Source organism: Rhinopithecus bieti, unplaced genomic scaffold (assembly GCF_001698545.2).
Source record: "Rhinopithecus bieti isolate Rb0 unplaced genomic scaffold, ASM169854v2 scaffold_7212, whole genome shotgun sequence".
NCBI lineage: Eukaryota > Metazoa > Chordata > Mammalia > Primates > Cercopithecidae > Rhinopithecus > Rhinopithecus bieti.
Genome location: NW_016806198.1, coordinates 5,138,256 through 5,155,906, shown reverse-complemented (window position 1 = coordinate 5,155,906; position 17,651 = coordinate 5,138,256). Strand labels below are relative to the sequence as shown.

The window sequence follows — 17,651 nt, the reverse complement described above, 5'->3', positions numbered from 1 at the left end:
TTACAAAGACTGTGTTTTCATCACCTCCTAGGTGGGCTTCCATTTTAAAGTCCAGCTCCATCTTAATGGAGTAAAGAAAGCTTGCTAGTTAAGGAGCCCCCAGGAGGGGCTGGTGGGAGATGGTTCTATCTTTGCAGAGTTCTCTTCCCAGAGGACTTTGCCGATCTCCAGTCCTCTTAAAGAACCGTCAGCCCTTTGCCTCTTTATACAAATTCATCTGCACAGCCAAGACCGAAGGTTCCCTTGTGCAGCACCCTCACTTCACAGGCTAGAAAACTGAGGCCTAGAGAGATACCTGTTCAATATCACACTGCATGCTGATATGCCATTGACCAGTCCTGACCTCCCCACTATGTGCATCCCCAGAATGGGTCCTGGGACCCCCAAGCTTGGAGGAAGGATGCAGAACCCTGATGTGGCACTGAGGGCTCCAGGTGAGCAGGGACAGGAGATGATCTGGACCATCAGCCCTGAGCCTGCTTTCTCTTCCAGGGAGGCTCCGCACTCTCCCCAGCCGCCATCATCAGCCACGAGAGGGCTCAGCAGCAGGCAGTTGCTTTGGCAAAGGAGGTCAGCTGCCCTGTGTCATCCAGCCAAGAAGTGGTGTCCTGCCTCCGCCAAAAGCCTGCCAATATCCTCAATGATGCCCAGACCAAGGTGAGCACTCAAGTGCAAGTTGGGAAGGGACATTCTCTGGTCCTTTACAAATAGAAAATGAAGACCTAGAAAGGAGGTGTGACCCACCCGAGCCATACCACACATGAGGCTGATGACCAGCTGGAGCTGGAACTCACATTCCCTAACCCCCAGAGCCGTGCATGCACCACAGCCTGCAACAGTCTAAACATGGTTACTGAGGGTAGACAGATGCCTCTGCAATTTGTCTTTCTTATTTATAACCTGGGAATAGTTATACAGACCTTATAGAGTAGGAGGAGAGAGTGAAGTAACACATGTGAAGGGTTTGGCCTCATGCCAGGACCATGGTGGGCAGGGGACCAAGCCCTTGACAGGTCACAGCTACATGTATTGAGCATTGCAGACATGGCTTCACAGATGGCAGTGTCTTTGAGTCACTTCATACCCTTATATGGGATAGCTGTGTGTTTCCTTTCTAGCATGCAAAGTTCTTGCTTGCAGACAAAATCTCTGGCTGGCCCTCACGTTAATGAAGGGGACACTAGCAGGAATAATTGTTGTCATTGCAATTGATGGTCTGATCACCTTAGCAATGGGTCTGGACTCACAGAATTGGAGCAGGTCTTATCCTCAGCTCCCCTCAGTGTAGGCTAATTTGATCATAACTGGAGCTGGTGAATTTCACCTGTCAGAGTCATTGCCTCCTCTTCAACCACTGTCTCCTCCTGACTTCCTCACCCACCTGCAGGCTCAGGCTTTCCCATCCCTACCTGGGGATCTGCTGTTACCTCTGGGATGCTCCCCTGGAGACCATCATTGCTGAGAGTGAGATTCATTCACCTTCCAGCCCCTGACTTTGTCACATGGTGTCCTGCCTGCCAGTTGTCCTGGTCATTTTTTCCCAGTAGAGCTCCAGATGTATAACCAGCATTAGCATTCAGTATGGTTAAGACCTCTTTATGCAAAGCAATGCAACTGATTATTCCAGGACAACTGATTATCGTTGTATCCAATGTAGCTCCTGGCTGTGAGTGGCCCATTCCACTACTGGGGTCCTGTGATCGATGGCCAGTTCCTCCATGAGCCTCCAGCCAGAGCACTGAAGAAGTCTTTACGGGCAGAGGTCGATCTGCTCATCGGGAGTTCTCAGGACGACGGGCTCATCAACAGAGCAAAGGCTGTGAAGGTAGGCAGGGAGGGGGCCTCGGATGTCTCCAGCCAGGCATTTCCTAAGGGCTCTGGACCTCAATGTCTGACTTGATCAAGAGATATTGACCAATTGCTGAATAACTACTGTGTGCAGTGCTTACGTGAGTTTAGGAAGTAGTAATGGGGGGATTCAGAAATTAGACACTTGCGGGATAGTGAGCAACACAGGCACATCCACAAATTACAGCTGTGAATAAACCACTGGGGAAAACTGGAGCTGACCCAGAAGCTCTGCAGCTCAGGGCTGCAAGTTAGAATACCCACGTTCTGGGCCATGCCACCCATATTTCATGGAGGATGCTTGTTGTACTGAGAACTGAGAGACAATGAGGCGGGGGGATGAAGGGACTCTTGTTAAATCATCACCCTTTCCCAGTCCTGAAAAAGACACTGAAGCACCAGCCTTCCCAGTTAAATTTCTTAGTAAAGAGAGCATGCACCATGCACCTGGCAAACACGCAGCTTTGTGCAGCTTGCTGGAGGCACAGCGAAGTGGGAGTGAGCTGTGAGGTCTGCATTCTGCTTGAATGCACAGTTCGTGCTCTCACCAGCAGTCACAGTCACTCACTAGGATGTGGCTAACCCTGGAAGAGACCGAGCACATGCTCCTCTGCCCACCCCACCCTGCCTCGGACAAGCTACTCTTGGCCAAAGCCTTGTAGATGGTCAAGCCTGAGGAGGGGAAGCCCAGTGTGCATAAAGCACAGAAGAGAGGACAACTCTGGGCGTGGGTGGAGTGCACCTTTCCCTGAACATGCACAATGTGGGTCTCTGTTGGCTCTGTTGAATATAAGGTAGTCTAACCGGGATTTTATGAAATCATGATCGCAACCTAATAGGATCCTGAGTTCCTCTGGATAATCCTATTTCCTTTGGGTAATATATTTCACCTTGGGGACTCTATCCTACAGCAATAAAAGCTCTAGTTTTACATGATATACATACAAGAGTATTCATCGCATTGCATTGTTTATGGATTGATTGTGGCATTGATTTTTGTGGCAAAAGATTGGAAGCAACTCAAGTGTCCGTTAATAGGGAAATGGTTGACTAAATTAAGATACAAACAAGCTATTAAATATTACGCAGATGTTGAAAAGAATGAGCTAGATTTATCTCTGCTGACTTAAGGGAAGCCTGTGACACATTGTAAAATGACAAAAAATATGTAGAGGAATGTGAAATTAAGATAGCATTCATATTTTTAAAAACCAATCTGTATGTATCTTTATATTTGGAAATGTGTATATTTGTATGTTTTTCTGCATAGAAGGATAACAGAGTGAAAAGATTCACAACATGCAGTTAACATTGGCTACCTCTGGAGAAAGAGTATTATGAATTATTACTATTGCTGTATATATACACACATGCATAGTATGTTACATATTACATATATTTATGTGTGCATGTGTATGTGGAGAGAGAGAGAAAGAAGCAGGGTTGGTGAGGTTTGCATATGAAGTTGATTTCTGAAGGTTCCTATCTGGAAGGCGGGTGTGGCATGTGAGCCGTGATAGAGTTCTCTCTGAGGGTGTATGTGTGAGTGTGTGTGTGTGTTGCAAGGGGGTGGTGTCAAGTAAAACTTAGTCACCCTCAGCTTTTATCTAGCTAACTCACAGCCAGGGAGAAATACCTTTTATACCTGAACCATTTCAACATTTTTTCTGCCAAGCACTCATATGCAGTATAGCCCTTACCCTGAAGGGCTGAGTTATTATTGGACAAGACAACCATTCAGGAATCACTGAAAATGGGCCACTCTCCTCCACTGCTTCAGAGTTTGTAGTCTCTAAAACAGGGATCTTCAAGTTGCTTCTGATCAAGCCCCTCATCAGTTAAGAAATAGTAAGTTTAGTTGTTTAACTATAAATTATATACATGTGTACTCCTGTACTAATACACTGAATTATTATAAATGCTTTATTGAATCAAAAGAGTGTTAAAGCAAGAGAAAGAAATGGAAATTCTAATCTTAGTATTCCCTTGCTGCCCCTAAACACTCCCCGCCCTGGAGACAGTACTCTGAGGCATGAGCAGACGGGGATGGAGCTGGCCATTGACCAGGGACTCTTTCCCACTCACCTCCTCATTGGATACCCTCCTACGAGGAATGCACAATCTCTGTGCAGAAGGCACTGTGTTCTCACAGCTCTGGTTCTTTGGTCCATGCGCTGAAAACTTTTCATGGCCATCTTCGACTTTTGAAAGAGAGGAAGAACTACTTTTATATTCCCAGGAACCTTGGGATCAGCAGAGAAAGGGCTGATGGACTTAGGGAGGAGGGAGGCCCTGTGGTTAGTTCCCAGACCTCTCCCAACGCAGTGGAAATGCCATCCATCAGGGAGGGTGAGGGGTAGTTCTTATTGGCAGATCTGGGACCCTGGTGTTCAGAGGGTAGCTCAGGCTCATGTTTTCTGATTATATCCTTTCATTGTGAGAGAGATGACTGGGGGCTCATGGCTGCCTTGGGCTTCCCTAGTTCAAGCACAGTCCCAGGAGTGTCTGGAAGTTTCCTAATTTTGTCCTGAATTCCTTAACCAGTCCAGCCAGGGACCTGAATCCAGAGGACTGGGATCTCTACTCAAAGATGCATTTGCATTCTTCTCATTGAGTTTCCCTCTAAAGTTTTTAAGGAAAGCTTGCTTTGTTCACTCGCAAATAAAGATGGGGCCACCAGCAGGAGGCTCACTGCCAAACAGGGGCCTGACTGGAGAAGCCAGCACTGAAGTAGGCCACCCCCAAATAGAGAAACCTCTCTGAGGGCACAGCAGAGCAGCTCCTAGCCCTGCTCCATGGCGGTCATCCCAGATACCAACCACAGGGCAGTGTTCCCCCAGCACATTTGTTCATTGGTTAGACCGTTCCTTTCTGGCTTCACTTCATTCATTCCCTTGGGACATGCGTTAGTGAAGCCACTGAGCAACTTTTGTGAGCCTGCATCCTACCAAGAACTCATCTAGGTGCTGATTGGTGAGGAGGACTGCCTGCAGGAGGAGAGTTCTGATAGTGGGACTGGAAGCCAGCTCACAGCTCAGTGACACTGCATGTGGTCATCTCCTAAACATGTGTCTGCACCCAGATTTATTCCTCCTGGACTTTTCCTTTGAACTCTGAACTGGTTTAGCCAATGGCCCACTTGACATCTTCACTTACACATCTCATAGTGTCTCATCCATAACACACCCAAAGTGGACTGCCGATTCCACCTCTGCTCCCATCCCCAACCAGCATGTTCTTCTGTAGTCTTCACCATCTCAGTAAACAACTTGGCAACTAAACAACTCATCCTTCTGTACTCAGGCTCAAAACCAAAAGTCATTCCTGACACTGCTCTTTCATATCCTACCAGCATTCTATCAGCAAATCCAGTTGGCTGTATTTTCAAAATGTATCCCAAATCCAAGCCCCTCTTCCCTACCTCTTCTACTATCACCCTGATCCAGCCATTTTATTTGAGATTTTTGTGGTAGCCCCCAACTGTCTCTTTGCACCTGCCTTGCCTCTTGTAATCTATGAGAAGCACAGTAGCCAGAGCAATCCCTTTATAAGTCAGACCATTTTACTTCTCTGCTCCAAACCTTCTCTCCAGTGGCCTTCTCTCATGCAGAGGAAAAATCTAGTCTTCTGTTAACTGCCAGAGCCTATTTGATGTGACCCCTGTTAGCTCTCTGACCTTAACTCCTGCTGTTCCCTCCTGGCTCACTGGTTTGTCCCTTTAGAGTTTCTCAAATAGGCTGAGCACATCCCACATCAGGGTCCTGGTATTTGCTGTTTTTTCTTCTTGAATATTCTTCCCAGATAACTCACTGCCTTACTTCCTTCAGGGTCTGCTTATCAGAAAGACCTTGCTTGACCACTTGGATTCAGAGGGAAGCCATATCCCCAGCCTTCTCTATCCCTATATCTTGCACCCTACCCCAGCACTCAGACTTCCTGCCATATTATGTATTTGTCTTCCCCAACTAGAATGTTTGAAACTGCTGTATCTCTGGTGCCTAGAAATGTGTCTAGTTCTGCTAGACACGTCGCACACAACAGGCACACAGTAAACATTCACTAGGATGAATGAATGAAATTATGAAGAACTGACTATGTGCTGGGCCCTAACCCAGAAGTATTCAATGAAATAATTCACCCTCAAAACTATTACCCTATGAGGTGGGGATTATTATTGCTATTTTTCAGAGAGAAACCAGAATTAAAACCCAGGTCTATCTGCCTCCAAAGTACCCTCTTCCCATGACAGCACTCTGGGAAAAGCCAGACTTTCCTCCAAGAGCCTTCTGTCTACCATCAATGGTATGCTGGGTACTGAAATGTACACAAACCCAGCTAGAATAAGGGCTACTATGTGCAAAGGGCTTTCCAATTCTACCCACATTCTTTTTTTTCTATAGTCATTTATTGATTTATTTATAATTTTAAAATTTCAGTAGCCTTGGGGGTTAGCCTAAATGAAGTAACTCATGCTCTTACTTTACTTTATCTCAACTGTATGGCTGTGAGGTAGGGAACCATGAACCAGTATTTTACACCATTTTTTTTTTCCTGGGAAAAAAAGGCTTAATGGGTTTACCAGATGTCTCTAGGTCAGTTAACTAGTCCTTTGGAAAGCCAAGTCTCCACTGCAGGTCTCTGACCCCAATTGCAGGGTTGGGGAGGGACGGGGGTGGCAGGTGGCAGGATCTACCCGTGACCCTATCTATGCTAAACACTAGATCAGGGATGCACTAGCACCACCTTATCCCTACCATATTCAAGCATCACCCAGAGAGATCCTAAGGATTCTGCCCCACACAGTACTGCAAGAGGGCACAGTGGACAACCAAGTGGAAACTGAGCTACAAGCTACGGTCCCACCCTTCCAACAATGAGGAAACTCCTTCTGGACTTCAACCCAATGTGCCCTTGCATTGCCCTCCCTTATCTCAGCCCACTCCCAACCTGAATTTAGAGTTGGACTTGTGCATTTCTCTGTTTCCCCCAAGAAGGCTCCATGGCACTTGGGTCCAACCACCGTCAGCCAAGGAGATCTGAAGATGGCATGTTCTGGAGGACCTCAATCTCAGCCATGCCTTTTACTCCACCCTCTGTCCTTTGATACCCACCCAGTCCCTTCTGCCCCATCTGGGGCTGAGAAACAGGACATATCAATTGCAGTAAACTGCCACATCCACGTAAACAGGGTGTTCAGCATGTTTTTGTAACACCAGCACCTGTTTGTTTAGTCATGCTGGGCCAGGTGTTTCAGCACAAAATACAAATTGAATTCCTCCCCTCAGAAGGGCTTGCAGTCAGATAACAGACAAGGCAAATAACTGAAACACCATTGATACATACTATATGGAGAGATGGACGTCTATTCCAAGACCTCAGGAGGTGGGGATCAGGTGCCGTTGGGCCCCATAGCAGCACTGTCAGCTGGAGTGACACAACGGTCAGGAACTGACCAGGACCCCGCTCCCTCAGTCATCTGTCAACAAAGCAGGGAGAGTGTCCTGGGTGTCCTTGGGATTGCAATCATGAGCATCCAAGTTACCCAGAGTCCGAGCCTTAGTTTCCCTAACTGTAAAGTTGGGAGATGGTTAGTAAATATCCTCATAAAGATGTCCAAGAATTCAAATATACATCAATATCTGGAAAATAGTTTGGCTTCAATAAATGTTCATATTTTTCACTTAATTTTTTAATTTTAATATTAAGATTGTGTCCCAAGCTGTTACCCCTTCTTCAGATAATTATACACAGAAAACAGGAATACAGAGAAAGTCCAATCTCTGAACTACCTCAGCTGACCTGAAACCGATTTTCCAAATTGTAGTAAACACAAATGCATGCTCTCTACTCATGCCAAAGCTGCATAAGTATCAACTGGATCCCAGTTCACAAACACATGCAGTGCAGCTTCCCAGGGAAGTCACAGTGGGACGGGAGTGGAGCCTCTTACCCCAAGTCCTGCCCCCTGGAGCCACCCACCACCTCAGCAGAGACCCACCCATTTCCTTCAGACCAAAGACAGAGGGTGGATACGGGATCCATCAAGTCCCTCTGAAGACCCTCCCCCACATACCACCCAAGGCCACCTATGGCCCACCCGGGGAGTCCTAATGACACCCAGCAAAGTTAGCAACCTACCAGTGGAGCATCAGGGCTGCCTGAGATGTTCTCCATTCGCGGCAAATGATCTTATTTTCTGAAGTAGCAGCTTTCTATTGAAATTCTTCATCAGTCGCTGTCATGAGGAATTTCCCCCCCTTTTCTCTTTCTTTCTAACTGGTGAAATTGACAGTCTGCCTACATTAACCAGGCATTCATTTGCATGATCAAAAGCAGATTTGTTCCAAGATGCAATGTTCTGCCTTCCCTTCCAAGCACAGGCATCTCCAAGGAAGGCGAGAAAAATCAGAAAGAGAGCGCCTCCGCTGTGCCCCTGAGCTTGGCCAGGAGTCGGCCTCGTCTGGGAGCAGGTGGAGTGGGGGCCTTGTGGGGAGCAGTGGGGGGAGGGCAGCCCATGTGGGAATTGGAAAGCAGCACCTGGCAGCCCAAGGCTCTGGCACAAGCCCCAGCACAGGAATATCCAGCCTTTGGTGACAGATTATAGTAAGAGGAGCATGCAGGAGTTTCCAGTGTGTGTGTGATTTCCTGAAAGGAGGGACTGCTGCCTTAAATCCCCAGCACTCAGGGATGGGAGGGTGTTAGGGTCTGAACCCAAGGCATCGCGGGGACCTGGATTCAGAAAAATGGGTCACAATTCTTAGCTTTAGCCACATGATGTAGGAGAGTTGCTGAACTGGTCTGAGCTGCAGTTTCTTTAGCCTTCGAATGGACACAGTGAGATCCAGCCTGTCTGTCTCTTGCAGTGTTGTAAGAAGTGAAAGAGGTATCTCCCAACACCCAGAGAGCCCTGTAGGTCTCATGGCTCTAGGCTGGCCTCGCACACTGTAAACCCTCCACCCTGGAGCCGTTAACCCCACATTACCCCTCACAGCTGACGCTTACATGCCACCTTGTCTGATTCTCCCCAGGGACCCTGTGAGCTGGGATTACGGTTCAGAGAAAGCTGAGGATCAGAAGGATTGACTTGTCCCCGCTAAAATGTTAAAATATTGTATTTCATGACTGCATTGGTATAAAGATGAATGTAAACCAGGGTGGATTCATTATTATACTTTCATTATTATTATGTTTTTTTCTTCTGATTTTAAAATAAATTAGAAGGAAAATACTTCTGTGAGTTCCTAAAAGTGCAGTGAGCCCTTGGCCCTGAGCCAACTGTCCTTGATGGAGAAGTAAACCCTTGTCCCTTAACACCATAATGAGCAGTGAAGTCAGGAGTCATTCAAGCATTAATCCATGCAACATCTCTCCAACACGGATTTATTCAGAGGCTCCTGTGTGCTGGACTCTCTCTAGGCTTTAGAGGGAACAGTTGTAATCCAAACAGATAAAGCCTCTGACTCGGAGAGTTCATGTTCTTATGAAAGGACACAGACAATGTAAGTAAATAAAGAATTTCAGATCTTAGAAGTGCCCTGAAGAACACTGAAGTGCGGCCATTGTAAAGGAGGTGATGGAATGGGGAAAATACTTTAGGGACAGTCAGGGAAGGCTTTTCAGAGGAGGGAACTTCTGGACTGAGGCCTGAGCAATGGGGAGCCAGCGATGGGGATCGAGGTACAGAGCAAGTGCAAAGGCCCTGGGGCAGGAGTGGTCCTGGCTGTTTGGGGGTCATAGGAAGGTCAGTGCTAGGAGACCCAGTGACCAGTGGAGGGACTGGGAAGAGAGGAAGTCAGAGGGATGAAGATGACCAGTTATGAGATCTTGCAGGCCATCAGAAAAGTGACGTTATTCTCTTTGCAGTGGGCAGTTACTGGAATGTTTCAAGCTAATAATAGAAGGTGATTATATTGATTCGCTTGTTTAAAAAGGGACATTTCTAGCAGTTATATGGAAAATTGACTGTGGAGATGTGACACAGGGAGTAGAGATCAGATTGGGCTCTGTTGTGGAAATCCAGGGGTTGAGTTAGTAACTTAAATTGGGGTTGCAGACATGGTCACAGTTAGAAATGATCAGATTTGGGATATATCTTGAGTTGGCAGCTGACTATATGAGTTGGGAGTTCAGTAGAGAGGTCAGGGCTATAGATACAGATTTGGAAGAAAACCAAGAAGATGTGATATCACAAAAGCCAAGAAAAGAAAGCATTTCCAAAAGGAAACAAAGATCAAATGTCACAGAGAGTCAAGAGAGATGAGGGCAGAGATTCGACTCTTGTAGGTCATGGGAGACCTTGATGAGGGCCATTTCAGTGGAGTGACAGGAAGGAAAGGCTGACTGGAATAGGCTGGGGGAAGAGGGGAAGTGAGGACATGCTCACATTGCTTCCCAAACCCACCTTCTCTCCACTGAATGATGCTCTCCAGTGGATGCAAACAGTCACCCACGATTTGCAGAGCACTTTGCTCATTCAGCAGCTGTCCCCACTGACTTCACCAAGCTCTGCTGCATGGCAGGAATTGTGTCATGTCCATTTGGAATCCTTAGCTTCTGTCCAGCACTAGGTTAGTCTTCAATTCACATCCCTCAAATGAACAAAGGAGTGTTGTGTCTCCATCTGACTCAGAGCTCTAGAGAAGTCTGGGGCATTTATTTATTCATTCACTCATCCATTCACATAGTCTTGCAAGAAGCAGGTGAACTCTGGTAGGCTTCCTACTTTTCCGGTCGGGATTCTGCTCTGTGTCTCCTTCTTCCCAAATCTGTGATGTTACAACCATTTTTCAAAAGTTGGAGCATAATCAATGAACAAAAATTGACTACAGGCTGTCTGTGTAAAAAGCTTTCCTCCCCTAAACCCCTGCCAAGAGCAGCATCTCTGCTTCTACCCCAGTGTGGTAGAGGAGATGTGTTGTGAACTAGGACAGCAGCAGGGATGGACTGGAGGTGGGGGCAGGTGGCACTCAGGAGGAAGATTGTAGGAACAGGTTACAGCAAACTGTAGGGGAAGAGGGGTATGATTGTAGGAGCAATCAGGAAATACCTGCGTTTTATTCAGGTAATTGAAGGCTGGTCTTAGTCACTAAGGATAGGGAAATAGGAGGAGAAGACGGTTCTAGAGGTGAGTAAGAACACATATGGATGACAAAGTTAAATTGTGCCTAGGTTGAGTTTGAGGGGCCTGAGAGATTTCCAGGTGATGTGAGGCATTTGGATATAAAGGTGTGAGGTTCAAGCTGGAGAGAGATTTGGGAATCATTAGCTTAATAGGTCATTCTTGAAGCTAGGAGAGGAAACGGCCCCACCCCACAAGCATTCGTGGACAGAAGGGGAGGAAAAGGGGACAGAAGTGGCAGCTGGGAGTCTTGGCTTTCAAGTGTAGGCAGATACAGCAGAAGGGGGTTCCAGAAATTAGCCTGAGGCAGAGCCAACTAGGAGGAGGAGATGGAGAGGTGGGGGAATGGGGCATCTGCTGGTGGACCTCTGCAAGGCCAGCAGTGACCTTGATGGAGGTTGGGGCAGCCAGACGGCCATATGGTAAAGAGGCTATAGGACAGTTGGAGCCCACCATGTAGACATAGTTTTGGAGTGCACATCTGGCTGAGAGCACCTGGATGAAGCGGATGGAGGAGACCCTCCTGTTGGGGACCTCCAGGCAGGCACATTAGCTCTAGGTGGGGGTGGGACACATGACGAGCTGCACACTAAAGGTCCGAAAGAGCCAGGGGAAGGTTTGCCCAGTGAGGGGCTCCAGGGCTGTGGGCAGCAAAGGCTGAGCCTCAGAGAGAAGGAGGGCCCTCAGTCCAAGAGAAGCATGGGCCATTCCCTGAGGAGAGGGCAGTGTGGCCTGCAGAGTGCTTGGGGTTTGCAGCAGGAGACAGGGCCAGGGGGAAGCAGTGCTGAGGGGCCAGTCGGCTCCTTACTGAGGCCCTGCAGTGCCTGGGGCCAAGGCAAGGACACCTGGCCTGGCCTGCTCTGTGCTCCGTGCTCTCTGGCAGGTCACATTTGCAAACCAGAATGGGGGAGCCCTTCTCCAGGGCCCCGCCTGAAGCAAAAAAGCAAAAGGTAGGGTGAGGCTCTCCCAGCCACCCAGCCCTCTCTTCTTTCTGGCTTCTCCCCTGCTCCTCTGCCCTCATCACTCCATTGACCCCGCGGACCTCACTGCTCCCCCTCACCCAGCTGTCCGCATGTCTGAACCCCACCCTCTCCAGTCTGGACTCAACCATCCTCCACGCTGCCTAACCCAGCTCCCCAGGGCACAACTGGGACACTCACCAGCCAGCACCCCCTGCCCCGTCCCCTTTCCGGCTTCCTGCTCTATGTGCTCATCTTGCTCCTTATGGCCCCAGGACAGTCCATATAACACAGATGTTCTGTCTCACAGAAGTAGAAGCCCCCTGCAGGCAGAGAACAGCCCAATTGTTCACTGATGTGTCCCAAACGCCGGGAGCTGCTCCTGGCACACTCAGGCACATCGAGGACAGTTGTCCAAGGGACAGTAAGATGAACAGCAAGGGCCTGCAGCCATGTGTTCTCATCATGTCTCTCAGACACCACTCGGCATGAACATAAGGGCATTTCTCACCTGTCTTGCTGATTTTCTTTTTAATCATTTACTAACTAGAGGGGAGACATAAGTCATATTTATTGTCTCCCATGTGTCAGCTTCTTTATAATCATTAATGCATTTCATTCTAACACCAACCCCATTTTATTGACCCAAAATGAAGGCACAGACAGGTATATCCACTGAATACGTTTGTTCATTGGAGGTGAATCATCTGAGGCACAGAACAGAGCTACATTTGAACCTAAGTCTCTCAGATGCCAAATTTGGGCCCCGAGACATTCAGGTTGATGCTGAGGCCCTGCTCAGTCCCTCAGCATTTCCAAGGGGCTCTTACTTTTCATTAGAATGTGTTAATGGCAGTCCTTCAAAAGCACACAGCAAGGACTGGCCAGTTCATGACAGCCCTTTGTGTAATTCCTGCCTGTAACAAATCTACTGTCTAAGGCAGACCCCGCCTGTGATTACAGCTGGTGGAAGTCAGCACATGCAGTCACGGTGGCCCCCGCTCCCGCCTGCTGACTCTCTAATTAAACTGGCAATGGCATCTGTGCTCAGGGCCTTGCCAAGCATGAAGGAATGTGTGTCCCAGGTCTTGCTGAAAATGTGCCCCTTCACATTCCCTTGCAACCCAGTGGGGCTTGGGAATTTATCTCCCACTATTTGGGAGACAACTTTTGGATCATCTCCAAAATATTGACCAATCAGCAAGGCTGCACCCAATTAGTGTCTCAGATCCCCATAAAATGTGAAACTCTAATCTCAGTCTCATGGGAGCATAAACTGGGCCCCATCCCTCCAGCTACCTGGCTGTGAAGCTGTTCTAGACCATTTTATGCAAGAGGGACTTCTTTTTGCAATGCCCAGGGCTTGGTGTTCTAGCACTCCTAAAAGATCATCTTAGGAGGAGTTTCCGCAGAACCCATGAAGGAGACCCCATCCTTGACTGGGGACACTCCTTTTTCTTTTCTTTTCTTTCTTTCTTTCTCTCTCTTTCTTCTTTCTTTCTCTCTCTCTCTCTCTTTCTTTTTTGAGAGGGAGTCTCGCTCTGTTGCCCAGGCTGGAGTGCAAGCTCTGCCTCCCGGGTTCAGGCCATTCTCCTGCCTCAGCCTCCTGAGTAGCTGGGACTACAGGCGTGTGCCACCACATCTGGCTTTTTTTCTTTTGTGTGTGTGTATGTGTGTATTTTTTATAGTAGAGATGGGGTTTCACCGTGTTAGCCAGGATGGTCTTGATCTCTTGACCTCATGATCTGCCTGCCTCGGCCTCCCAAAGTGCTGGCATTACAAATGTGAGCCACCGCGCCCGGCCCGGGGCCACTCCTTTTCTAGCAGGAGTTTGGAAAAGCGGTTCCAAGTGTTTGGACTCAAGCTCAGTGGGGACAAAGCTCAACTCAGGCCTCTCTAAGACATGGGCTTTCCCTGACCTGTCTGAATTGGGCTCAAGGCTGAGTCTACAAATATCTAACAACAATGACAATAGACACAGTGCTAAGCCCTTTATAGGTTTCATCTCATCTAACTTCATGACAGTTTTATGATGAGGGTAATTTGTTGTGCCCATTTTACAGATGAAGAAATAGACATAGAGCGATTATATGACTTTCCCAAGTTCATACAGCTACGAAGTCGCACAGTTAGCCTCCAAGACCAGACCTTTCCAACTCTGGGATTTGAAACCCAAGAGATTTGACTTTAGCATCCTACCTTCAGCCTCTAACCTGTATTATCTCTACAGAGGTCATTCATTCAATGCATATTCACTTATGACATGCCTGTCACCATACTAAGCACTGGGGCTATGGACACATTCCCTGCCCCCTTTGCCATGTAGTACTCTAGAACAATAGGCAAATAAACTAACATCACAGCACCTGGGTCCTGAGGGCCACAGGGGCCCCTGGTTTAGCCTGGACAGGTTAATAATTATCACTCACATTTATTGACCGTGTGCCAACTACTGTACTTAACCCTTTTAATGCATGTTTCATTGGAATCTGTTAATAATTCATGCAATAGACATTTTTCATTATCCACCTTGTATAAAGAAGGAAACTGAGCTACAGAGAGAGACAGCAATTTACTCGGGGTCCCAGAACTACAAGGCAGTTCTGCGCTTTCCACCATTATCTCTGGAGCCTGGGCTTTCAACCATTATCTGTCTTGTTTCCTGGAGGAGGTAAGCCCTGAGCAAAACCTGGATGTTCTATTGTAATCTTATTGCTGGCTGTGAAGTTCCCAGGCCAATGGCATCAACATCACCTGGGAGCTTGTTAAAATGCACTTCCCTGGGCTCCACTCTGGACCTGCTGAGTCAGAATCTGTATTTTCTCAAGATTTCAGTCTACTTTAATGCTCATGGGATTAAAAAGCATGCTTCTAGTTCAATAGCTGTTATCCAGGCAAACTAGGGAAAGGTGTTTAGGCGGGAGGAACAGCAGGCACAAAGGCTTCAAAGTAAGAGAGAACATTTGGTGTGGAGGAAACAGCACTCCTCACATGGCCTGGGCACTTTGGGAATATTTCAGCAGCCTAGTTCTCAGGAGTCACAGAAATTGAAGGCCCAGTGGCGGCTCGTCAGGATGGCAAGGGCAAGGCACTCCTGGGTTTGTTCCCCACCCGTGTGGCTTACTCAGCTGTGTAAGACAGCACTTAACCTGTCTGAGCCAGTTTCCTTGTCCACCCTCTCAGGATGGTTATAGGGGTGAATGAGGAGAGGGTGCACCAGGGGCCCAGCACAGTATCTGACACACGATGGGTGCTTGGTGCGTGGCCCTTGTACTGATCTTGGCTACTCCATTTGCCGACGTGACTCAGGCAGCATCATCCTCACCCCTTGGCGATATCCTCTAAGTTCCAGCGAATGACATTACACAGGGAGGAGACAGTTTATGAACTTGTTATACTCCTCCGCAGCCCAGGAAGCATTGGTATCTCGGCTAGGGCTCTCACTATGACCCCCTCGTGTTATGTGTGAGAAAATGGTGCCCAGAGAGAGGAAGCCACTCCCTCGAGTTTGTACAGTGATTGTCACATAGCAGGTGCTGGGACTTGGGGGTCCTGGTGCCCAGACCTCAGCATAGCTCCCTAATGTTTAGACTTGAAGGCAGATTTTGCCTCCCATGTAGCAAAGTAGCCTGGGGACAACTCACTTTAATGCCACTGCACCCTTGTCCTTGTACCCTCCTGGGCTCCCAGAACTGAGTTCTCTCCACTTCCGGTCCAGCCCTGGGCATTAGACTTACCCAGTATCTGTGATGGGGGTGTCATGGATTCCTTCTTTACACAGCATCTGTGAGCAGTACTTGCCCTTTGAATTTGGCACCTTCCGCCAGCCCCACCTACCTTCACTCATCACCCAATCTCCTTGCTCACAGCTCAGAGCTGAGAAAACAAGCTGTAGCATTGAGACAGCCACTGGAATGAGCTAGTGTATTTTCTTGCACAGTTTTTCAAATATTCATATTATTTGTATGAAGGAATTAGGATAGAAATAAAAGCTAGAGAGCCTTCTTCCTTGAAGATAGATACACATAGCATTTTAAAAATGTTTTCTTCATTTAATAAAGCAGTTTGGGGCCCTGTGTTCATCCTTCAGTTTTCTAACTGAAACCAATGAATCCCATGATGGATACAAGTAGGTCTCTTTGATTAGGGGCATATGCCAGACTTTGAGCTAGGTGCTTCTAAACGTTATCTCTAATTCTCAAAACAATGCTGTCAAGTAATTTTACTTAACTCCATTTTCCCTGTGAGGATCCTGAGGATTAGAGAGGCTAAGTGACGTGCCCAAAGTCACACAGCTGGGAAATGTAAGAGCTGGAACCCAAATTTGGGTTGCCAGCTCCAGGCCCTTGCTCTTTGCACTGAGACTTCCTGGCTCTTCTTAGCCCGCACCCATGCACAACCAGCCACGACTAGAAGTAGGACCCTTAGCAGGTGATTGCTTTGTTCACTTCATCTTCACAGGAGACAAAATCAGGGCCCATATGAATGCACACAATGCATTCACATTTGGAAGATGTCTGGCTCAGAGAGAGGAAAAAATATATTTTCCTAGATCTCCCCAAATTTGGCAGTTAGCACTTGAACCCTAAGTTTTGACTCCAAACTCAATGCTCTTTTCACTGCTCTGGGCCAGGCACTTCATGGGCAAACTACCCATCCTTCCATGGGCTGAGGTCCCAGTGTCCACAGCTCTGATGTGGGGTCCCGCTTAAGTTATAGCTGGGGTAATGAGCCTGTCTCTTACCAGCAGTAAGACCTGGGGTTAAATCTCGCCTCATGCGTCCTGTCTGTGTGACCCTAAACAAGCTAGGTAGATTCTCTCAGCCTCAGAATTATGGTTCGTAAAATGGGATAACATCATGCCCAATTCACTTTGTTATTTTGATGCTTCCTTGAAACATACGTGTGAAATGTTTAGCACAAAATTTAGAAATAGTAGGAGGGGTACCAGTGGGTTACTCATATCATTTATGTAATGAGATACTCCAGGCAGAAAAGGACAGAGAATATAATGCAGTTTTTTCCCTAAACTATTAGCACGTTGTAGAGTCCACATAATGGGTTGTAGGTGAGTATTTTTTGAATAGACTAGACTAGGCTGGGATAGAATAGAATGGAAACTCTCAGATGCATTGTAGATGGTAATAGTTTGAAATGTGAACATTATTCGCGAATGCTATTTCGGGGGTCATCCTGAAGGATCAGTTAGTCCACAGGGTGGTTCAGCCTGGCCTCTCGTTCAGCCAATCTGAGTGTAAGCCATCCCACCAGGAGGGGCTGTTCCCACCCAGGAGGGGCTGTGCTCACCCAGGAGGGGCTGTGCTCACCCAGGAGAGGATATACTCACCCAAAAAGGAATGTGCCCACTCAGGAGGGGCTATGCCCACCCAGGAGGTGATGTGCCCACCCAGGAGGGGCTGTGCTTACCCAGGAGGGATTGCTCACTGATGGAATTCTAATCCCAGGTCCTGTGTGCTTGTAAATGTTTGGAGAAGCAATTTAAACACACCAGAGTGTGCTGATAAGCACGTTTCACCGTTTACATAAGGTCCTCGAAATATGTAAACACATAGCACAAGACTGTGCTGGGGCCCAGGAGGCTGGGCCTCACACCTGGGGCTGCATCCCCGACTTTCCTCTGCCCATTGTCTTCAGAAAGGAGGAAACTGGGTCCTGGGGGAAGGCAGTGAATGGCTCCAGACTCCCACAATGCAGACAGCAGCAAC

The 17,651-nt window shown here is 47.8% G+C and overlaps 2 protein-coding genes across 2 annotated transcripts in view; one reads left to right on the top strand and one right to left on the bottom strand.

The window, feature by feature from the left end:
* The window catches only part of SLA (Src like adaptor), a 66,459-nt gene extending 58,367 nt beyond the window's left edge, over positions 1-8,092 (bottom strand). The window contains exon 1 of the mRNA XM_017875141.1: positions 7,987-8,092. The gene's annotated coding sequence lies outside the window, so the exon portion shown is untranslated. The remainder of the gene's footprint in view (positions 1-7,986) is intronic.
* TG (thyroglobulin) overlaps positions 1-17,651 on the top strand; it is a 274,315-nt gene that overhangs the window by 231,192 nt on the left and 25,472 nt on the right. Inside the window, 2 exon segments of the mRNA XM_017875139.1 lie at positions 493-657; positions 1,658-1,825. Coding sequence (XP_017730628.1) covers positions 493-657; positions 1,658-1,825 — 333 coding nt within the window.